The sequence below is a fragment of the Cynocephalus volans genome, chromosome 10 (genome assembly GCF_027409185.1).
Source record: "Cynocephalus volans isolate mCynVol1 chromosome 10, mCynVol1.pri, whole genome shotgun sequence".
Taxonomy (NCBI): domain Eukaryota; kingdom Metazoa; phylum Chordata; class Mammalia; order Dermoptera; family Cynocephalidae; genus Cynocephalus; species Cynocephalus volans.
Genome location: NC_084469.1, coordinates 2,239,780 through 2,259,236, shown reverse-complemented (window position 1 = coordinate 2,259,236; position 19,457 = coordinate 2,239,780). Strand labels below are relative to the sequence as shown.

The following is a 19,457-nucleotide window of genomic DNA, read 5'->3' as shown; positions in this document are numbered from 1 at the left end:
CTAGGCCGTGGAGGAGGCTATCAGGAGCCTGGGTCATCTTTATCCTCAGTCCATCTTTCCTTCTCCCTGCCACATAGCCCCCTCTCCGCCCCCAACACCAGCTCAGGTCCCTCAGCTGTCACTGTTTAGCCCTGGAATGACAGGCGTCCAGACTCCGTGAGTCCAGCCGCATTCAAGGCCACTGAGCTTAGCACCCCTGGGCCCCTGCTCCCCCCCCCCCACTAGTCGCTAATTTTATTGATGTGTAAAAGGCACGTTCCTGCCAGGGGAGCTTGACAACTGAAAAAGAAGTGGGGAGTGGATGGGCAAAAGGGCCCTGGGAGGTGGAGACGGGACAGGAGAGAGGAGAAGGGGGACTCCTGGAGGCAGGGCCGAGGGACGCCCTAGCCCAGGGAAAGAGGGGTACACTCTCTGGGGGACAGGGAGGTCAAAAACACTGGAAGTGGAATGTCAGCCCTAAATCAGACAAGAGGCCAACTGAAAAAAGAAAATGCTGGGAAAAGGGAGGGCACATTATTTCCCATCTACCCCGAGGCAGGACCAAGGATGCAGCAGGAGGGAAGGAGGTTAGATGGTGGGAAGGACTGCCATCGTGCTGTCAAAGCTCTGCCCTAGCCCACTCCCTTCCTCCTGAAAGTGGCTCTTGCCTGCTGGGCCTCTTACTACAGAAATAGCCCTTTCCCTGAAGAATCAACCCAGATCTTGCCTTTCTTCTTCTTTCTCTCTTGTTAAAATGAGAACAGAAAATTTAGGCCTTTGCGATTCTCCCCACCCTCATGCCTTTCTGAGCCCACCCGTCAAATCCTGGATCTCGGCCTGGGGGTTATGGGAGGATGGAGAGGGAGCACCGGGGTTGGAACCTTTTATGGGGTAGAGGGGGCAGGAAGAATTCACATTATTGATGAGCCTCAAATTTAAACTGTTGATGTTTTTTTTTTTTTTCAAAGATGACCGGTAAGGGGATCTTAACCCTTGACTTGGTGTTGTCAGCACCACGCTCTCCCAAGTGAGCTAACAGGTCATCCCTATATAGGGATCCGAACCCGTGGCCTTGGTGTTATCAGCACCACACTCTCCCGAGTGAGCCACGGGCCAGCCCCTAACAAACTTGTTTTTAAAATACCACACATTTTCTAACTCGTTTTCATTTCTTTATTTTTAAAATAGAAGTGGACTTGGCAGGGATGTCATGATTCCTAGTACAATATGACAAGTCTCCTGCCTCAGTGTCCCCGACTCCATCCGATGTGCACAAAAGTGCCCATGTATGTGTTAGGCAGGGTCTGGGCTGAGCTGGGGCCCTCCATTTATTTCCTCACCATGGGACGCCGAGTGCCTGGGGTTCTTCTGGGGTTGCTCAGCCTGGTGCCCAGAGCGGGTGACTCAGGAAGGAGGAACCTCGACCCAGGCTTTGCCCAGGAGAAGATAACACCTGCTGCAGACTCTTCTGCCCCCCTGCACCCTGAGGCGGGCACTGCAACGACAAGGTGGTCAGTCCAGGGTGAGGTCTGACAGGCTCTGGGCACAGTGCTGCAGGAAGTTGAAGTCAGGCACAGGGAAGGGTACACGGGACCACTTTTTGGCTTGGATCCGCCCTTGAGGGGTCTCCAGCAGCATGCTGCGGACTTTGAGCACCGGAAGCTTCACTGATTTGTAGATCATCTGTAGACCCCAGACCTGAGGGTGGGACAGAGAGAGCAGGGTCTGGGCTTCTGCCCTCAGAATGGGCTTCTCCCCTCAAGTTTGAATTCCATGAGTACAGGGCCTGCGCCTCCCACCTCCCCTAGACACGGGCTGGACTACCCGTCTCAGACTGGGGGCTCCTGGGGCAGGGTTGTCTCCCCATCCTAGTGAGGGCTCCCTGAGGGCAGAGGCTGAGCGTCCTTGCTCACACCGAGGGCTTCTGAAGACTAGGATTGAGAGCTCTGGGGCCTGGGATGTGGCCCAAGCACTTACCTCCCCACAGTTACTGCAGCTAATGACGCCCCCAGGCCTCCAGTCCTTGAAGACTCTGTCAATGACCACAGGCTTCTGGGAGACAGTGTAGTAGATCCTGGAGAGAAAGGGGGGTGGCCGCAGCCCTCACCGACTCTCCCAAGCCCTAGACTTCCTGCTGGCTGAGACTCTGCCTGGGCCTTGGGCCTTCCCACCCGTTAAGAAGCACAGGCTTCCGACAGCAGGAAATCCAATCTTCAGTAAGTTCTGCCTGCCCCTATTCCACCCATGTGCCCAAGCTCAGGCCTCAGCATCACCCACCTGGATGATTTCTACAGTCTCCTAACGAATCTTCCTGCCTCCTTCCTTACTCCCAACCCCAAGCCATCCTTCCACCAACTGCTGGAATGATCTAAAAAGGTAGATCTTCCCTGACATCCCCCTGCTCAAAATCCATCCAACTGGATAAAGGCCCAACCTTTAAGATCCTCTGTGGGCCTAATAAATAGTTACGTAATGAGAAGATGGAGGTGGGGGAAGGTTATCCTCTAGGAGACAGAGGATGAGGGAATGGTTCAGGGACAGCCCGCCTCTCTTGATGTCCTCAGAGTAGGTAGAACCAGGCGGCCAGTCTGTGGCCTTTCAGCATTTGTTTTTTTGGCAGCTGGCTGGTATGTGGATCTGAACCCGTGGCCTTGTTGTTATCTGCACCATGCTCTCCTAGGTGAGCTAACTGGCCAGCCTCCGCCCCTCAGCATTTGGGATCCTGAATTCCAGTTCCTCCTCAACCATACAGTGGCTGTGGGAACTTGAGCAAGTCATTTAGCCTCTCTGAGCCTCTATTTCCTTGCCTGTAACATTGGGGTGGGAATGAAACCTGTCTAACGAGACTATTGTGAAATGCAAAATCGGTACTTGTTAAAATGCTCTTTAACCTCCAAGCCCTCAAAGCACTGTCTCCAGGGGGGGAATCTCAGTCCCCCACCCCACACCTCCTCCTGACAGCCCCTTCCACAGGGCTCACGAGAAATTGGGGTTCACGTTGACGTAGTGGGTGCCCTCCACCTTCCTCAGGTCGCTCCCGTGGCCCACAGCCACCATGCAGTTGATGCAGAGGAGCTGCACGTGCTCTGCTGGGTACTGCTGCCGCTGGCTGTTCCGCAGGTCTGCCCGGGCTGCCCGCTTGACCAGCGATGCCCGCTGTAGATCCTGGATCTGGGGTGGGAGGGACACTGCATATGGCTGGGGTCCAAGAGACCTGAACCCAGCAATGATCCTAGGAGGACAAAGGGCTCGCAAAGACCTCAAATCATTTGTACCCAGAAGTGACTTTCCTTAACCCTCCCTGGAGCTTTTAGAAGCAGCTCTGTGGAGAAAAATATTATGGGGACATTAAGTCCTGGTTTGGGGCTTATCTCGTGCATGTGCCGGTTCCCCTCTGCTGTTTCCAAGAGAGCTATGAGGCAGCTCTCACACACACACAGAGTATCTGGTGGCGAGGATAAATTAAAAGCCTTGATCAAGGCCTGTTCCCAAGGCCTTTGGAGACCAGACACTGCCTTCCTTGGCAGTCCCACCCGTGTCCTCTATCCTTCCCTCCATTCCAACCTCCGCCAGGTGGGCCAAGTTAGCCCGAGGCAGGAGGGGGTACAGGGGGAGTACAGGTGTGTGCAGTCGGAGACGTGCCAGGAGAGCTTGCTCAGCGCATCCCTCCCCACGGGGCGTGCACGCCGCCCGCACACCTTGGCCTGGTACTCAGCCTGGTCCATCTTCTGCACTGCAGCCACTGCCTGCTCCATCAGAGCCTCCAGCGCCTCGTTGGTCAGCTCCCGCCGCAGCTCCCGACTGTCCTCAGTTGCCACAAATGAGTACACACTCTGACCGGCCCGGGCACGGCCCCTTGCCTGGCAGGGAGACGAGAAGGGGCCTGAGTGGGGCTGGGGTCCCACACAGGCTCCTTCAAGGGCTGTTGGAGGGAGAGGGGAGATGTTTGAGCACCTGGACCATGGAGATCTCATTGGTCAGAAGCCCATAGCGCACCACCACATTGCACTGTGGGATGTCCAGCCCCTCCTCCGCCACGCTCGTGGCTACCAGAAGGTTCAGGGTGCCATCCCGGAACTTCCGGATCACTTCTTGTTGGTCCCTCTGGGAGGCAAGGAGGAGATCAAAGCTGGTATATGAGGTGGCTTCAGGCCTGCCCGCCTGCCAGAGCAGCTTGTTGCTCAGCCCTTTATGCACAATCTTGGCCCATCTCCCTAGGAACCTTGAATCCCACCCTCTATCCCCAAGTACCCCCAGGATCTTGCCCATCTTCTCAGGCGACCATGCAACCCCTCTCTCCCCTGGGGACTCCGAAGGGTCCGAGTCCCTCTACCCTAGGAACGATTCCCAGGCCCTACTCTCCCTCAAGGGATGTCAAACCCCCAATCCTCCGGCCTGAGGAACTACATCACCCACGTCTTTCCCTACAGCACCCCAAACCCCTTGGCCCTTTGCCCCCAGAAACCCCCAGACTAGAGGAACTTTCAGCACTGGGGGTCTCAGTGTGCACCCTTCTCCCCCAGCTCTCTACCCCTCCATCTGGGGATATTCAACCCTCCACTCCGTTCAGGGTCTCCTGTCCCCATCTCCCTGTGCTGAAGACCCTGTCCCCACTTCTTCTCTTGGGAACTACCTCAGCCCCAGCATCTTTCCCCAAAGCCCACACCTGGGTCATGTGGGTGCTCTGGCTGCTGTTCCCGGCCCCAATCATCAGCTGGGCCTTTATGTCCAGTCTCTGCAGGCTGGGCTGCTGCTGGAGCCAGAGCAGGAGGGAGTAAGCGCTCTGGCGGGTGCGGGTGAAGATGATGCCTCGGGGGCTGTCGGGACTCCCGAACTGCTTCTGCAGGATCTGTTCCAGCACCTCCAGTTTCGGGTTCTCTTGGCTGTGAGTCGCCAAGTCGGCCAGTGCATTCTTGTGGTCTACCAAAAACCCCCAAACAGAGGCACAGGACTCAGGGGGAGTGGGTGCTCATAGGCCTGGGGCCACAGGAGTGCAAAGGGGACCAAGGGGAGGACACCTACTCCTGTTCCATTCCCCCTGAGCGGGAACCAAGAGTACATTTAAGGACTCCATCCGCCACACCCACCCTCAGGGCCAGCCTTACACCCAGAGGCTACAATACAGAATCCTTTGGTCACATAGGACCAAAGCAGCCCTCTTTAGCCCCGCTACCTGGATGACCGTTGAGCTATTCACGCTGACCCCTGCTACTCAGGACTGACTCCACGTCAGGTCTCTTGACCCCCAGCTGGTGCTGAGGCTTCCGGCCTCACTTTCCCGGTCTAAAGATACCACACACCCCAGACTTTCAGGGACCGTGCCAACTAAGTGGTTTTTTAAAAATCTTTGTCAATGACGTGAATTAGTGTTTACACCTATGCAAACCTTCGCAAATGAGGAAATCAATCTATCATGTCCACGGCCTTCAATTTTGGTTGGAAAAATAGAGTCCCAGTACCCTCGCTGGCCTTCCCATGCCCCAGCTGGCCTCTGAGCACTTGTCCAGTTCTGAGCCCTCCACCCCCGGGCGCCTCACCATCGAACAGCGCCAGCAGCTGGCGCTCAGCACGGAGGATCTGGGTTTTAGTGGCACGTTCCCTGTCGTAGAAATCCTGCAGCGCAGCCAGGGCGTCCACGGCCCGGACCGTGTCGTGGATGAGCAGCGCGTCATTGTAGCGCCGCAGGTGAAGCGCGTACACCCGCCGCTGCTGGAGCCCGTCCATAGCAGCTGTGGGCAGGGGGCGCAGGGTCTGAGGGGCCCGCCCCACCCCGGCCCCGCCCACCCCGACTCCCGCCCCCTGCGGCTAAGCCCCGCCCCTGACCGCCAAAGCAACCTTGCCCACCCTCAACCCTGAGGCCCTTCTCACCATCCTGGCTCAGCTCCACCACCTGCTGCTCGTACATCTGCGTCCCAAAGTTCCTCCTCAACTCGGGCATCTCCAGGTGGTCGTGGACTTGGTCCATAAGCTTCTTTAGCAAGTCCCCAAACGGATCCTGGGCAAAAGCAGTGAGGGTGTGAGAGGATTCCCATACACATGGGAGGAATGGGTACACCCATGGGGGCACCACGACCACTGTCACCGGCTGTGTTATCTGACAGGTGAGAGCTCCAGAGGGAGGCCGGCTGGGTGTGATGGAGCCCTGGCTAGAGGCAGAGGCCAGGTTCTTGCACCCAGCTCCTGCTCTATCTCACCAGCTGTGTGCCCTTGCTTGTTGACCTGGGCACGGTGATGACTAGTCTTTGTTCAGCCCTGTCATAGCAGACACCACGCAGTGTCCACAACGAATGAAAAAGCTAGGCACAGCCTCAGCATAAATTGTCCCAGCTTCACGGTTTGCAGAGCATGCCAAGGGCTTTGACAGATGCCCAGGATGCCTTCTGAGTAAATCCTAACAGCAGGCTGTGGGCATGGCCTGTATCTGTCCCGTCTCACAGAAAGGAGAAATGGAGGCTGAGACACATAAGTGACCTGAAGTCACAGGGCCTAAGTGCCCCAACTTCACACCAGACCCCACCCCTGCCCTGTGTCCCTCCCCCCATGCACCTGGCTGCGCCTGTGGCAGAGGTCATACTGTTTGCAGGGCTGTTGGTTGAGTTTCTGCAGCTGGGGGTGGTAGTTCTGGGGTGACATGATGCGCCACGTGTCCAAGTTGGCACAGAGCTGGGGGCAACAGAGAAGGCTTCACTGGAAAGGCAGGAAGATCTGTGGGGATAAAAGGAAGACCCTTGGGGCAGGATGGGTCCCAGCTGAGGACAGGACAGCCTGAGGCAGAGCCATTGGAGGTTCATTTATTCAATAAATATTTATTGCTCATCCTGTCTGTGTCTGTCCTGTTCTAGGCACTGGGGATACTGAGGAACCTGCTTCAGAGTTAGACAGACAGATTATAAAATAGTGAAGAATAGCAGATGAGAGAATTTCAGATAGTGTTAACCAGCTGGGAAGAGAAGAACACTGGATGACTATGATAGAGTGCTTTGAAGGTGATCAGGGAAGACTTTGAAGAGGTGACATTTAAGGTGTTCAGTGAATGACAAGAAGGAGTCAGGTAAAGTTCAAGGGGAAGGGCATTTCGAGGAAAAGGAATGGTAAATGCAAAGGTCCTAAGATGGGAACAGGCCCAACTTGTTCAAGGTACAGAAAGAAGGCCAGTGCAGCTGTAGCACAAGCAGGAGAAGGTGCAGGAACTGGGGTTGGAGAGGTAGGCAAGGTCACTGTAAACCAGGGTAGACAGCTGGGAGTTTATTCTAAGTGCCATAACAAGCCATTGGAAGCTGGACCTCAGGGGAGGAAGGGGCTAGGACACTGCCAGGAAGAGACTGTGTAGGGCTGCTGGGGAGGGGGAAAAGGCAGGGCAGGCCACGGGAGTCTGGTAGAGGGAGGGCCACAGGGGCCAAGCTGACCTGCAGGACGTGGTCAATGGCCCCCTCGAGCTTGGAGGCCCCACCAGTGCCTGGGGAAGCTGTGAGACCCAGCACCTGGGGTAGGGGCCGCACTTGCCGCAGTTTATGCTCTAGGTACCGGCTCAGGATGACATTGTAGACGGTGTCCTTGTGAGTGTGGTGACACTCATCCACCACGAGCAGGGAGAAGGCTGGGGGCACATGGAGGAGGGCTGTGACCTACGTTTGCAAAGCCCTTCCTCCCATAAGCTTTGTTTCACATAGTCCCCAGAACTCATCTGAGAAATCCTTCTTCCTTTCACAACTTGCAGCCACATCCCAGAGAACGAGCCAGGCAGGGTTGATTTAGCTCCATTTTACAGGTTAGTGAACTGAGGCTCAGCTATGAGAAGGGACTTGCCCAAGATCCTGCACTGTAGCTAGGTCTGTTTCTACTAGAGCGAATGCTGGGGTTTGGTGAATCGGGGAACCCCTCACTCCCATAAAAACTCCCAACACCTTTAGAGAGGAGGTGCCCCGGGTGCCTTTTCCCCTGCCCACAGCCCTCACCAGTAAGCTCCACATGCTCCTCCTCCTCAGGGCTGGTCAGCGCCATCTGCAGCAGCTCAGCTGTGCAGATGAGCAGGTCATGGCTCCGGGCCAGGTGGCCAAAGCCAGCACGTGGCCCCATGTCCCCACTCAGGGTCTTCATGGTCCAGCGTCCGCCCAGCATGCAGCTGAACTCCTCACCATGCTGGGTCACCAGGTGCACCTGGGGGAGAATGAGATGGGGAGAGGAAGCTGGATGGGGGGCAGGGGAGTGAGGAGGAGCTAAGGAGACCCTCAGAATATGGCTAGATCCTAGACTGGGGGGAAAGAAAGGTGAGCTTAGGGATGGCCACAGCGCCTCTGGAGTTCTGGAGGGGACCGAGAGGTGCCTGAGGAGCTGAGACCCTGCTGATGGGAGGGCAGATCACTCACCCTGTTGACCAATACAACCACCTTGGCTCCGTCCACAGTCTCTAGATGCCTCTTGGCCACATAAGCAGCTGCCCGGGTCTTCCCAGCTCCCGTGGGCAGCCATATGATGATATTCTTGCCCTCCAGGGCAGGCATGATCACCTCCCACTGGTAGGGTCGGAGCTCCATTCTGGGAACGCAGGGGACTCAAATCCACTGGCCCCAGCCCCACCTGTCCCCACTCCAGCTGGTGGGAAGACCTCCCTTTGCCCCACGACTCCACCCTACTTGAGGGAGGTGAGGTAGGGCCTCCTCGGAACCCACTAGGAAACTGCTCTGTCCAAGAGAGGAGGCAGGAGTGACATAGGCTACACCTGACACTTGCCCAGCCTGGGTCTCACCTGCACCACTGGGTGGACCGCTCAGGGCAGCCCCGCTTAGCTCAGCTCACTGTTCGGCTCAGAGATCGGAAATGGAAACTGAAACCGAGGGGAGGAGCCAGTGAGCTCAGGCAGCTTAGGAATCTCCCATCCCTGGCCCTAGAGAAAAAACCCTGTGCTAGCAGGAAGTGCTCTTTCATTGCTCCAGGACCTGGGTCCTTGACCCTCTGCCCCTTTTGCAGTTAGCTTCAACGATGTCACCCTGGTCAAGGCAGGAGGTTTTGAGGAGCAGCCTGAAGCAGGGAGAAGTGGGGGGCTGCGGGAAGGCAGGTCCCACCACCCCAGGAGCACAGGACTAGCATGAGGCTTGCTGGGGACAGGGGCTCCAGCACAGACTGAGGCTTAATAGGTTCCAGCTGGCAGGAGGGTATTAGAAGGGCCAAGGTCAGCCCGCTAAGGCTGGGACTATACTGAAGAAACAATCACACAGGGGAAATTAAAAAAAAGAGCTTTATTGTTCCCTCCAAGGGATTAATGCCAGGCAATGAATGGTCCCCATGGCCCCCATCCCTGGGGGACTGACAGAGAGTGCAGGGCAAGGCATGGCCCCTTCAGTCCAGATGGAACTTCCAAACCCTGAAAGCCCACTCACTCAAGCTAAAATGAGCAGTCCTGGTCCTTGGGGAAATAGCCCATTGGGCCAAGACCAGCACTCCAAGCCTCCATGGCTCTGGGGGGGACCAGGTACGGGGCCATAAAGACAAGTTGGGGTTCATACTCTGGCTACTCGCCACTCTAAAGGGGCTGGGCCCCCAGGCCCAGGAGACCTCTCCCCAAGGTCAGAGACAAATGAGGGCTGGGACAGAACTGTAGGCTTGAGAGTGCCTGAGGATCCAGAAAGGACTGGGGAGTTCCTGGCTGGAGTGTCTTGTGCTGAGAGCTGGGCCAGGGGCATCCCTAAGGACCAGATCAGAATCTGAGGTGAAGGGCCGGCCCGTGGCTCACTCGGGAGAGTGCGGTGCTGAAAACACCAAGGCCACGGGTTCAGGTCCCTATATTAGGGATGGCCGGTTTGCTCACTGGCTGAGTGTGGTGCTGACGACACCAAGTCAAGGGTTGAGATCCCCTTACTGGTCATCTTTAAAAAAACAAAACGAAAAAAGAATCCAAGGTGAAGACATTCCAGGTCAGGGCTGCAGTCCCAAGCCAGAGACTACTTGTCAATGAGCCCCCCCTCCTTGAGCTTGAAGTAGAAAAACTTCTCCAGAGCACTGGCGCAGCGGCAGTACTCGCTGTCCGGGGGGTTGTACTCGCGGCAGTTGGCGATGACCCGCTGCAGGTCAGCCACAAAGAGCTTCCGGGTCACGTAGTAACGGCCACGCAGCCGCTCTGTCATGGTCTTCAGGTCTGGGGCAGCAGCAGAGAAGGGGCACCCCTTTGAGAAGCTGGGAGAGGGGCTGGTGCTGTCCACAGTGGGGTGGGAGGTGCAGGGGGCTGTCCGGTCAGTGAAGGGAAGAGCAGGAGTAGATATGGGGGAAGGAGAGGAAGGAATGGAGGTTCTCACCAATGGGGAAGCGGATGACCTCGTAGTAGTCAGGGGCCTCCGACTTCTTCACAGGCTCCATGAAGGGCCAGGCACTGGGGTGCGACTAGAGAGAAGAGTCAAGCTTGGGATGGGCCCCTTGTGCCCCATGCCCAACCTGTGGCTACCCCCCAGCCCAGACTGGGTCATAAAGCCACAGCCATTGCTGCAGGGGCCCTCAGAAGGGAACCTGGTCTCCTCACCTTGATCTGGGCCAGCAGGTTTTTGAGGGTTGTGTAGAGCTGGTCGGGGTCTTTCAGCTCCTTCCTGAGGCAAGAGACACAAAGTCTGAGGCTCCAGCTCCCTCTGCTCCCCACCCCTGCCCCTCAAACCCTGCTCCATCAATGACACACTCACCCCTTCTCCTTCCCCAATGGCTTCCAGCCCGTCTCTCCTGCAAAGTGGGGAGTGGGAGAACGTCCCTAAGAACACCTGTCCTCACCACAGTGTGCCCTCCTGACTCCTCAGCCAAGCCCCCCACTCACGAATGCCGGGGACACTCTCCACAGGGATCTGCCTCACACCCTCTTTGAAGCAGCTGAGCCCAGGGTACACCTTGCGGATCTGGGCCTGTTTGCGCTCAATCAGCTTCTTGATGATCTGAGGGAAGAGAGCATCTGAGGGGCCAACTCCAGCCCTGGCAAGAAGCCCTCCCAGCGCCGCAGTCAGAGCCCACGGTGGGAACACCCGGGCTGTACTCCCTCTGGGTTCACTACGTCCCCTCCTAACTTCCCCCAAGAGGCAGAGCAGGGACCAAGATCTGGCCTGTCCCCACCTCGCACACAAACACACGTGTACACGTGGTGCTGCTCTACACGCGTGTGCTTGTCCCCCCCAATGACCATTCATGAAAAACATTATGGGCATGCACACATGCACACAACCTCCTTCTGCTTCTTGATGATGTGGGACAGCTCTGTGTACGGGATCCGGGGGTTCAGCTCACACTCCATCAGGGTCGCTCCCTCATAGTCCTTGATGTAGCCCAGGTAGCGGCTCTTGGGCACCTTGATATCCTTGGAGAAGCCCTGAAGGTGGACAGTGATTACCCAATCCATCAGCAAGTGTTTCCCAACTTCCGCGGCCCCTCCCCAGGAGCACCTAAGGAGAAGTGTATGCCACGTCCCCTCTCGCTCCTGACCCTCCTCCTGCAGCACTGTGAGGACTCAGTCTGCCCCTGGAAAGGTTCCAGGTCAGCTGCCCACTCCCCCACTCCCCATCAAGAGCTTCCCAAGTCTTCCGGCCTGCCTGGCTGCCTCACAGGCACCTATCCCTCCCGGGGCAGCAGCAGGAGGAAGCTAGGGAGGAAGGTCTTCCTTGCAGGTGTCAGCTGGAAGAGAGGGCACAGAGGGCCTCCCACTCCATCCACAGCAAGGGGCTGGACATAACAAGCCCTGGCTCCAGGCTGCGGGAAGCCATAGCGGGAAGCCAAGGGTCACCTGCTTCTTGAAGTAGCCAATAGCATACTCGTCGGCATAGGTGAGGAAGTAGAGAATGTTGTGTTTGATGTGATACTCCTTCAGGTGGTTCATCAGGTGAGTTCCATAGCCCTGCAGGCAAAGGGGGCTGGCGCTGGAGAGATCTCAGGAGGGCAAAGAGAAAAGAGGCGGTGCGAGAGCGAGGGGACCCAGGCAGAGAGGAGGAAAGACGACAGGCAGAGGAAGGAGTTCACAGGGAGAAAGGTGAAGGATGGTGGATTTCTAAGTGCGAACTCTGGGCCAGGTGTGGTGCTTGCTACTTTACAAACCAATTCTCAACTTAACCCACGAGGTAGGTATCATTACCTCTATTTCACAGAAGAGAAAACAAAAACTCAGCTACGTCAGGTAATGTGTCTAAGCTCAGGTGGCCGACCACAGCCGAGCCAGGATCCATACCCCAACACGGGCCACTGATTCCCAGTCCCAGGCCTCAGAGTTGTGGGGAAGAGCAAAGAGGAGTCACGAGGAGCCTGCTCATTGCAGCATCTGAACCCCAAAGAGACAGTCTCCCACAGAGGTCAGACCAAGGAGACACAGTGCCCATCTGGCTTATGTAAAATAGGAGGACAGGGCCCCCTACAAGTGGGTCTACTATGACAATTAAAGGACAGAAACCGGGACTATCAGTGTAGGGCCACTGTAATAATTACTAATTCCCCAAGTATGTAAATGTTCTTGTGATGAAGAAAACACCAGTCCACAGGTCCATTTAGAAGTGTTGAAGAGGGGCCGGCCCGTGGCTCACTCGGGAGAGTGCGGTGCTGATAACACCAAGGCCCCGGGTTCGGATCCTATATAGGGATGGCCGGTTCGCTCACTGGCTGAGCGTGGTGCTCACAACACCAAGCCAAGGGTTGAGATCCCCTTACCGGTCATCTTTAAAAAAAAAAAAAAAAAGAAAAAAAAAAAGTGTTGAAGAGGCAGGCTGGTTAGCTCACTTGGTACAGTGAGGTGGTGGTAACACCAAGGTCAAGGGTTTGGATGCCCTTATCTGCCAGCCAGCCGCCAAAAAAAAAAGTGTTGCTGATTCTTGGGCTCCATTTGCCAACAGGTGTTTCCTTAATCCACTGTTATCAAAATACAACTGCCACCTGGTGGGCATGTGAGGAACTGTCTGGCCACTACAGGAAGGGAGGGGGCTGTTCCATCGCTCACATCCTGCTGCTCTGACTGGGTCCAAACTCAGAAGCAAGCGGTGGGATGGGGCCAGGGCAGGGGCCGGCCACTGCGCTCACCTTCACCTGCTCATTTGAGGTAACAGCACAGAAGACAATCTCCGTGAAGCCCTGGGTGGGAAACATGCGGAAGCAGATCCCACCGATGACCCGCCCGTCCTTGATCAAGGCCAGAGTCTTGTGCTTCCTAAGACAGAGGGGACATGTCACAGCCCCTACCTGTCTCCCAGTGCTCCCCAGCTCCCCACAGCCCTGGAGATCTGAGTGTAGTCAGGGCTGGGAACTGAGGAGCAAGAGTTCTCAAAGGTTGGGCCTCGGAGTCGGGGGAAAGGAGCCCCCCAATTTTAGGGGGGGCCGAGGAGTCAAGGTCTTGACTCCTCGGCCCCCAGGTGTGATGCCCTGAGATGGGGCTCTCCTGGGGACGCACGGGTCAAAGACGAGGCGGGCGATATACTCCTTGGGCATGCGTGGCAGCTGGTGGGAGAAGACGTTCTGCAGCCCCACAAGCCACAGCAACACCCGCCGGTTGGCCTTGGGCGTCAGTGAGTTGCCGATGACGTGGAACTCGATGATGCCACGGCGCTCCTCCAGGCGGGCTGTCTCATCCCGGGCAGCGTTGGCCGACAGCAGGCTTGTCTGGGCGCAGAGGAGGGGCAGTGAGCTAGGGTCTCAGACTGCTGAGCCTCCCCTGCACTGGTCAGTAGGCCGGGCTGCCCACCTCGGGCCCCAGCATGGCAGCAGGGTCGGTGATGGTCAGCATGACCTCGTTGACCAGCTCCATGGGGATATCGCCCATCACGCGGAGCCGCTTGGCATCCTCCAGGGTCAGGTTCTCTGGGAGCTTCCTCTTCTCGCCTGCTGAGGAGGTTGGCAAGGTCACCAAGGGGCAGATGAAGTGGGGTGAAAGGTCTGGGTCAAGTACCCACCTGGCATGGGCTCGGCCCCTGCGGAATCTAGACTCAGGGAGCTGTTGCTGCCCCCACCCATGGTAGGGCTGAAGATGGGGGTGCTGGGAACAACCGCTGCACTGACTGTAGCTGACAGAGAGAGAAAAATCAGGGACAGGGGGTCAAAGCTATTGGCCCCTCAAAGGGATACAGGCCTCCAGTTGAGCCCTCCTGTATTTTCCCACTGCTGCCATTCCCAGTCCCTCTTCCACCTCAGGGGGCTTAGCTCAGCCAAGAAGGCTAAGCAGAGATCCTGCAGAGCCTTCTCTGGCACATACCTGGCCGGGGCACCAGCTGTGTCCCCTCTGACGGTGGCATGGTGAAGCCTGACTCCCAGATCGGAGAGTTTGCCCCATAGATCTCCTCCTCCAGCATGGACAGAAACCTGTGGGGAGGGCACAGTCTGTCCCACAACTCTGTCCTCCACCCAACGGTGCAGCCTGGACCAGGCACCAGAGGGACTGGAGGTTGGCCAAAGAGACAGACCCTGCTCTTAAGGAATTGGGAGCCTCAGAGAGGAGGAAGCCTCTGACCTCCGGGAAGCCCTCGTCTGAAGGGGGAAGCACAGACCCCTGCCTTCTGTGAGCCTCTATTTGAAGGTAAGAAGATAGAACACACCCAGGACAGAGATCAAAGAGTCCGGTTTTGCTATGATGTGTAGCACAGGGAGACAGGGTCAGAGCTGATGCCATCTGTGCTGTGTGGCCAGGCAGGGTACCAAGTTACCCTGAGTCCCCTCCTCCCCTCATTATAAAAACAGGCTCAGAATCCACCCCATCTTGCCACCTCTTGTTCCTACCTGGTGGCAAGAAGGGCACTAGAAGGCCAGGATTGGTCAGCAAAGGCTTTTTGAACAGGGAAGTTATGAGCCAGGTTTAAAATGGGAGGAAGATGCACAGAACAGAGGAAAATGGTACAGAAAGGACTAGAACAGGGTGGAAATTGGTTTCACCTTAAGTGTAAGTTCTGGTTTCTTGGAGTGTTGTGGTGGGAAGGATTCTGAGGCTGTGTCCTGGCCCCCATGGGAAGCAATTAGTAACGTCTACCAGGGTGTGGGGGGGTAGCGTTAGCTCGAGCCATGTACCTGCCATCCCCAGACTAGTATGTGCAAAGGCAAATACTAGCAAGTTGCTTCTGGGCCATGGGCAAGTCTGCCAGGTAGACGCCCAGATCCCAAAAGGCCCATGGAGGGAGAGGAGGGACCAATCCAGGAAGCCTTCCTGGAAAAAAGGGGACAACAGCGAGGATGTGAACTTGGGGCAAAATCCTGATAGGCCAGAAAGAGACTCACTTCGGGAAATGAGTGAGGATGAGGGTCCTCTTCTCGGGCACCAGCTTGTCCTTCTCCACTCGGAACTTTTCCAGCAGTTGCCGGCGGGTAACAGTGAAAATGGAGCGGAGAAGGCTTCGCCCAAAGACGTGAGTGGTCTCGTAGCGAGGGAGGCTATCGCAGCTCTGCGGCACGTGGCAGTAACAGAGCCATCTGGGGGTAAGGGGTAGGGGTGATGGCAGGTGAGGGTACAAACCGCTGAACCCAGGCTGGGCCTACAAGCCTCCCCACATGCTGTCCCTGATTGGGCCTACCTGGTGTAATTGACCTTGTAGGTAGCCACATCCTCCGCCTGGGACCTCTGCCGAAATTGGGCAGGTGTCTCAAGCTTCCAGTAGTTAAGGCAGAGCAGGAACATCTTTGAGAGCTCAAACATCGTCTGCCGCTCCCGGGGAGCCAGGTGACTAAACTTGTACTGCACAAAGTTCAGCACACCCTGAGAAGGGGTAGGTGGGGACAAAACCGAGATGCAGGTATAAGCAGCCAGGAGGGGCTTCTTATCCAAAGGAAGATGCTCTCTCAGGGTGGGGACCATGCTCTCCTCTCACTCTGGGGCTCTGTGTGAAGAGAAACTATATCCCCTCCCTGCCTCCACGCCCACCCTGAGGTTAGCACAAAATGTCCTCCCTTCTCTGAACCTCTCCCTGTTCTCACCTTGAGGAGGATAGAGAACACAGGCTCCACACTCCTCCAAGGTGCCCCCAATTGTCCCCTTACCACCTTCCCCAACCCACCTGCTCAATATTAGGCTTCTCAAATGGGGGGCTGCCCAGGGACCCTTCCACCACAGGCCGGGTCATCTGCAGGATGCATTTCCGCAGGAGCTGAAGGGAAGAGAAACGGGAAGGAGTAGGGGGCAGCAGAGCTCAGAGCAGCATACGCCCCCACCCCCTCCAATGCCTCATCTCTCACTCACCACACTCTCATTCAGTGAAAGCTCACCTTGAAGAGGTAGAAATAGACCTGCTTGGTGTCCGTGTCCTCCTCCTTGTGAACAGACATGAACAGATTCTCGACATCCACTACCATCCCCAGCAGCCGGTTAATCTCATCCTCTGACACATTCTCCAAGTGGGACACGTGGTCAGCTGCAAGACGGACAGGTGGCAAAGTTGGGAAGAATGGAAAGAACAGATCAACAAGGCTTCCTGCCCCTCTTCACAGCCAGCCAAGACACACCCTCAGTCCCTCCAACCGGTGAGACCAACGGTGAGACTGACTGCTCCTATGTCAATCCTTGGGTGGCTCTTGCCTCTTCTGGGCTGGCAGATTTCTTTTTTCCTCCCTTGGGACATCCCCAGCCCAATCCCTCCTTAAGAGGCATCTTTGGTTTTTCAGAGATGAGGCTTTGTGGCACTTAAGTCACCCTGTCTAAGCAAGACCCAGCACCTTCTCCCCGGGTCCCTCAACTCCAAGGGCGCTGACTGCCTTACCCAAGGGGTGCTCACAGCTGCGGCACAGCTCGCTCAGGTTGGCAGCTGGCTGCTGCAGATCCATGCGGGGTGCAGTGGGGGGCTTGGGGTTTTTCCAGCCATTACACTTGCAGGTTTCATTGGCCTGGAGGCAGATCAATCAATGACCTGTACTTCTGGGACAGGAGCCGCTCCGCAACCAGAGCGTTTCCCCCATTCCCACCCGAGCCCTAGGATGCCCCAAGCCCCGCCCCTTTCACCCAGGCCCCGCCCCCACCTTGCAAGCCGAGAAGACCCCGAGCTTCTCAAGCTTCTTGGCTCGCGGCAGCCCCCGGACTTGCGCCTTCCTCTGACTGGCGCGCTGTTGCTGGCTCAGGCCAGGTCGAGCCGGATCCCCCCCGCTCCCGGTCCCCCCACTTCCTACCCCGGGGCCCCCAGTCCCTGTGCTCCCGGCTGGGGCTACAGCTGGGGCGGAGGCTGGTGCCGGAGTGGGAGCTGGAGTCGGGACTGAAGCCGGGCTGGGCGCAGGAGTCGGAGTTGGGGCAGGGGCTGGGGACTGAAGGGGCCGGGGCTGCGCGGCCGGAGCCGGGGTCGAGGCCTGGGAAGGTTCCGCCATGGCCTCCCCCGCAGCGAAGCGCCGCGCCGCGCTCCCAGCCCTAGGGCCGCATGGGCAACCGGCGCTCAGTGCGCAGGCGTCGCTGCACCGGCGCATGATGGGAGCTGTAGTCTTCACCGCCCCTCCCCTCTGCCTCCAGCTTCCAGACTTTTCTGTCCTGTCTCTTGGTCCCAGACGGCAAGTGAGGTGCAAGCTCGCTCGCTAAATTGACCCAATCCGCTTTTCTAATCTCTCTTGAAGATGTCAGGATACTCACGATTGCTGTCTTCTTCGGGACAAGGAAGCGCATCCCAGAAAACCAGGCGCCTGTTTGGGGGAATCGGGGGCTGTGGCGCTCTGGCCAGGCCGCAGGTGCAAGCGCAAGCCTGGGCCGGGGGTTGGCTTCCTGGCACATCGCACCTCCTCCCCGTGCCCGCCAAGGGCCGTGCCCCACAGGCTCCGCACAGGGTACACGTAGCTACAGTTCTACTTCTCGAGCTGTGTGGAGGTCACACGGGCGTGTTTGCCTTGTGACATTCAGCTGTACCTTTTTGTGCACTTTTCTGTACGTATGTTATACTTCGACGAAAGATTTTTTTTTTTTTTTTTTTAAGATAACTGGTAAAGGGATCCTAACCCTTGACTTGCTGTCATCCGCACACTCTCCCGAGCGAGCCACGGGCCGGCCCCCTCAACGAAAGATTTTATATCAAGACACTGTGGACTTACCAGAGGCATAGCCGTGGTCACGGTAATCACGAAGAAGGCCCCGAGGTGGGGATGAGGCAGAGGAGGGCTGAAGCCTTTCCCGGAGCCCTGAATCGCGGCTTCGGCTTTGTGCTCCCAGAGCCCAGCCTCGAGACTGCCCACGGGAGGCCCCCGGGGCAGATGAACTACAGAAGCCGGAAAGATGGGTCCATCTCCCAGTCCCCGTGTGTCAGCGTGGGATTGTGCGTGGTCAAGGAAAGGCAGGGCGTTCCAAGAATGGATGGCCCGGGAAGGCCACCCTCCAATGGCCCTGTCCAGGAAACGATCCTTCCTGTCCAGGCCTGGTTCTTAGAGGGCAGGACAGCCCCCGTCCTGCCCAGCGGCTCAGTCTGATCTCGGCTCTGCGCGGCGCCCGCTCTTGGTCAGGCTCCGGGACGTCTAGCCTCATTCCCTAACAGCCCCAGGCGCCCGGCCAACTGACCAAGGCGGGGAAGGGCGGAAAGAAGGGCAGGATCCGGGATAAAACAGGGTGGCTGACAACCTGACTCTTGAGGTAGGACCGGCCTGGCTGACCCCGAGCTCTGCTGGCATCTGCAGAAACCGAGGGAACCGAGCGGAGCAGAGCTCGGCGGGGCCGCGTGCGGACCCTCCTCTCCATGCGCCTGCGCGCCGAGCCCTGCATTCTGAGCCTCGCGCCCTTGGATAGCAGTTGCTCACTCGGATGCAGCGGGTCGGTAGCAGTGTCCCCAACAAGAGCCGGGCGGCGTCCCGAAGTCCCAGCGTGGCCCTCACTGAACAGGGTCAGGGGGGCGTGCTGCCGGTGCGGCTGCTCAGGGACAGTCCGGCAGCCGTGCAGGGCAATGACCGTGCTGAAGATGGTTTCCAAATGAAGATGGATGCCCACGGCTTCACCCCAGAGGAGCTGGTGGTGCGAGTAGACGATCAAAGCCTGATGGTGACCGGCCAGCGGGAACTGGAGGGCCATGACCCGGAAGGGGGTGGTTACCGCATTTCGCAGGAGGTGTATCGGCAAATGCTACTACCACCCGACCTGGATACCACCGCCATGACCTGCTGCCTGACCCCCTCCGGCCAGCTGTGCGTCCGAGGCCAGTACCGAGTGCTGTCTCCCCCTGAAGCCCAAACAGGATCGTCACCGAGGCTCAGGAGCCGCAGCTCGAAGAAGGGTTCCAACCAAGCCTGACCTAGTAAACAACAACCGTGGTGTGCAGCAAACTTGGTGGCCGTTGTCTTTTCTGGGGTTGGGGTCAGAGGTAGAGCTATAGAAAAGGGATTGGGGCCACAGGTAGAACGAGGCAGGAGACGAGCTAAAGGTGATCCACCAAGAATCAGGCCTCTGGTCCCTGGGAGAAAGCAGAGGGGACAGGGTAGCCCTAGCTGAGAGCCGCAGCTCCAGCAGGGAGCAGCAGAGGGCTGGGAGTGCCCAGACCTCTCCTGATTCCAGAACCAGTAGAGGGCCCTGAGAGACAGAACGGGCTGGCTAGGACCTGGGGTGGAGGTGC

The 19,457-nt window shown here is 57.5% G+C and overlaps 3 protein-coding genes across 3 annotated transcripts; 1 reads left to right on the top strand and 2 right to left on the bottom strand.

Annotated features, from left to right (window-relative positions):
* Positions 1-1,371: 1,371 nt before the first annotated feature.
* DHX58 (DExH-box helicase 58) lies at positions 1,372-8,513 on the bottom strand. The gene is made up of 12 exons (XM_063112364.1): positions 8,346-8,513; positions 7,935-8,136; positions 7,386-7,576; positions 6,526-6,642; positions 5,848-5,974; positions 5,517-5,708; positions 4,646-4,899; positions 3,934-4,083; positions 3,678-3,839; positions 2,960-3,150; positions 1,957-2,053; positions 1,372-1,677 (listed from the first exon to the last, which is right to left on the bottom strand). The coding sequence occupies exons 1-12, from the start codon at positions 8,511-8,513 to the stop codon at positions 1,492-1,494; spliced, it is 2,037 nt and encodes a 678-aa protein (XP_062968434.1). The 3' UTR covers positions 1,372-1,491.
* Positions 8,514-9,200: 687 nt separating this feature from the next.
* On the bottom strand, positions 9,201-17,283 carry KAT2A (lysine acetyltransferase 2A). Its single transcript, XM_063112101.1, has 18 exons — positions 16,909-17,283; positions 16,653-16,776; positions 16,162-16,307; positions 15,954-16,043; positions 15,474-15,655; positions 15,181-15,372; positions 14,168-14,274; positions 13,869-13,979; positions 13,661-13,797; positions 13,370-13,578; positions 13,003-13,129; positions 11,726-11,836; positions 11,171-11,314; positions 10,772-10,886; positions 10,644-10,680; positions 10,490-10,553; positions 10,269-10,353; positions 9,201-10,111 (listed from the first exon to the last, which is right to left on the bottom strand). Exons 1-18 carry the CDS (start codon positions 17,245-17,247, stop codon positions 9,918-9,920), a joined length of 2,514 nt encoding a protein of 837 aa, XP_062968171.1. The 5' UTR covers positions 17,248-17,283; the 3' UTR covers positions 9,201-9,917.
* A 993-nt stretch (positions 17,284-18,276) lies between these two features.
* Positions 18,277-19,138, top strand: HSPB9 (heat shock protein family B (small) member 9). The gene has a single exon (XM_063113197.1). The coding sequence runs from the start codon at positions 18,656-18,658 to the stop codon at positions 19,136-19,138; it is 483 nt and encodes a 160-aa protein (XP_062969267.1). The 5' UTR covers positions 18,277-18,655.
* The last annotated feature ends 319 nt before the right edge of the window (positions 19,139-19,457 follow it).

Bases quoted from the DNA above. Each gene is read 5' to 3' on its own strand.
- DHX58 (XM_063112364.1), bottom strand. From the start codon at position 8,513: ATGGAGCTCCGACCCTACCAGTGGGAGGTGATCATGCCTGCCCTGGAG. The intron at 8,137-8,345 runs GTGAGTGATCTG...ATTCTCCCCCAG, and splicing joins TGGTTGTATTGGTCAACAGG to GTGCACCTGGTGACCCAGCA. The intron at 1,678-1,956 runs GTAAGTGCTTGG...TCCCACCCTCAG, and splicing joins GCTGCAGTAACTGTGGGGAG to GTCTGGGGTCTACAGATGAT.
- KAT2A (XM_063112101.1), bottom strand. From the start codon at position 17,247: ATGGCGGAACCTTCCCAGGCCTCGACCCCGGCTCCGGCCGCGCAGCCC. The intron at 16,777-16,908 runs GTGGGGGCGGGG...ATCTGCCTCCAG, and splicing joins GGGTCTTCTCGGCTTGCAAG to GCCAATGAAACCTGCAAGTG. The intron at 13,579-13,660 runs GTGGGCAGCCCG...CTCTGCGCCCAG, and splicing joins CTGCCATGCTGGGGCCCGAG to ACAAGCCTGCTGTCGGCCAA.
- HSPB9 (XM_063113197.1), top strand. From the start codon at position 18,656: ATGCAGCGGGTCGGTAGCAGTGTCCCCAACAAGAGCCGGGCGGCGTCC.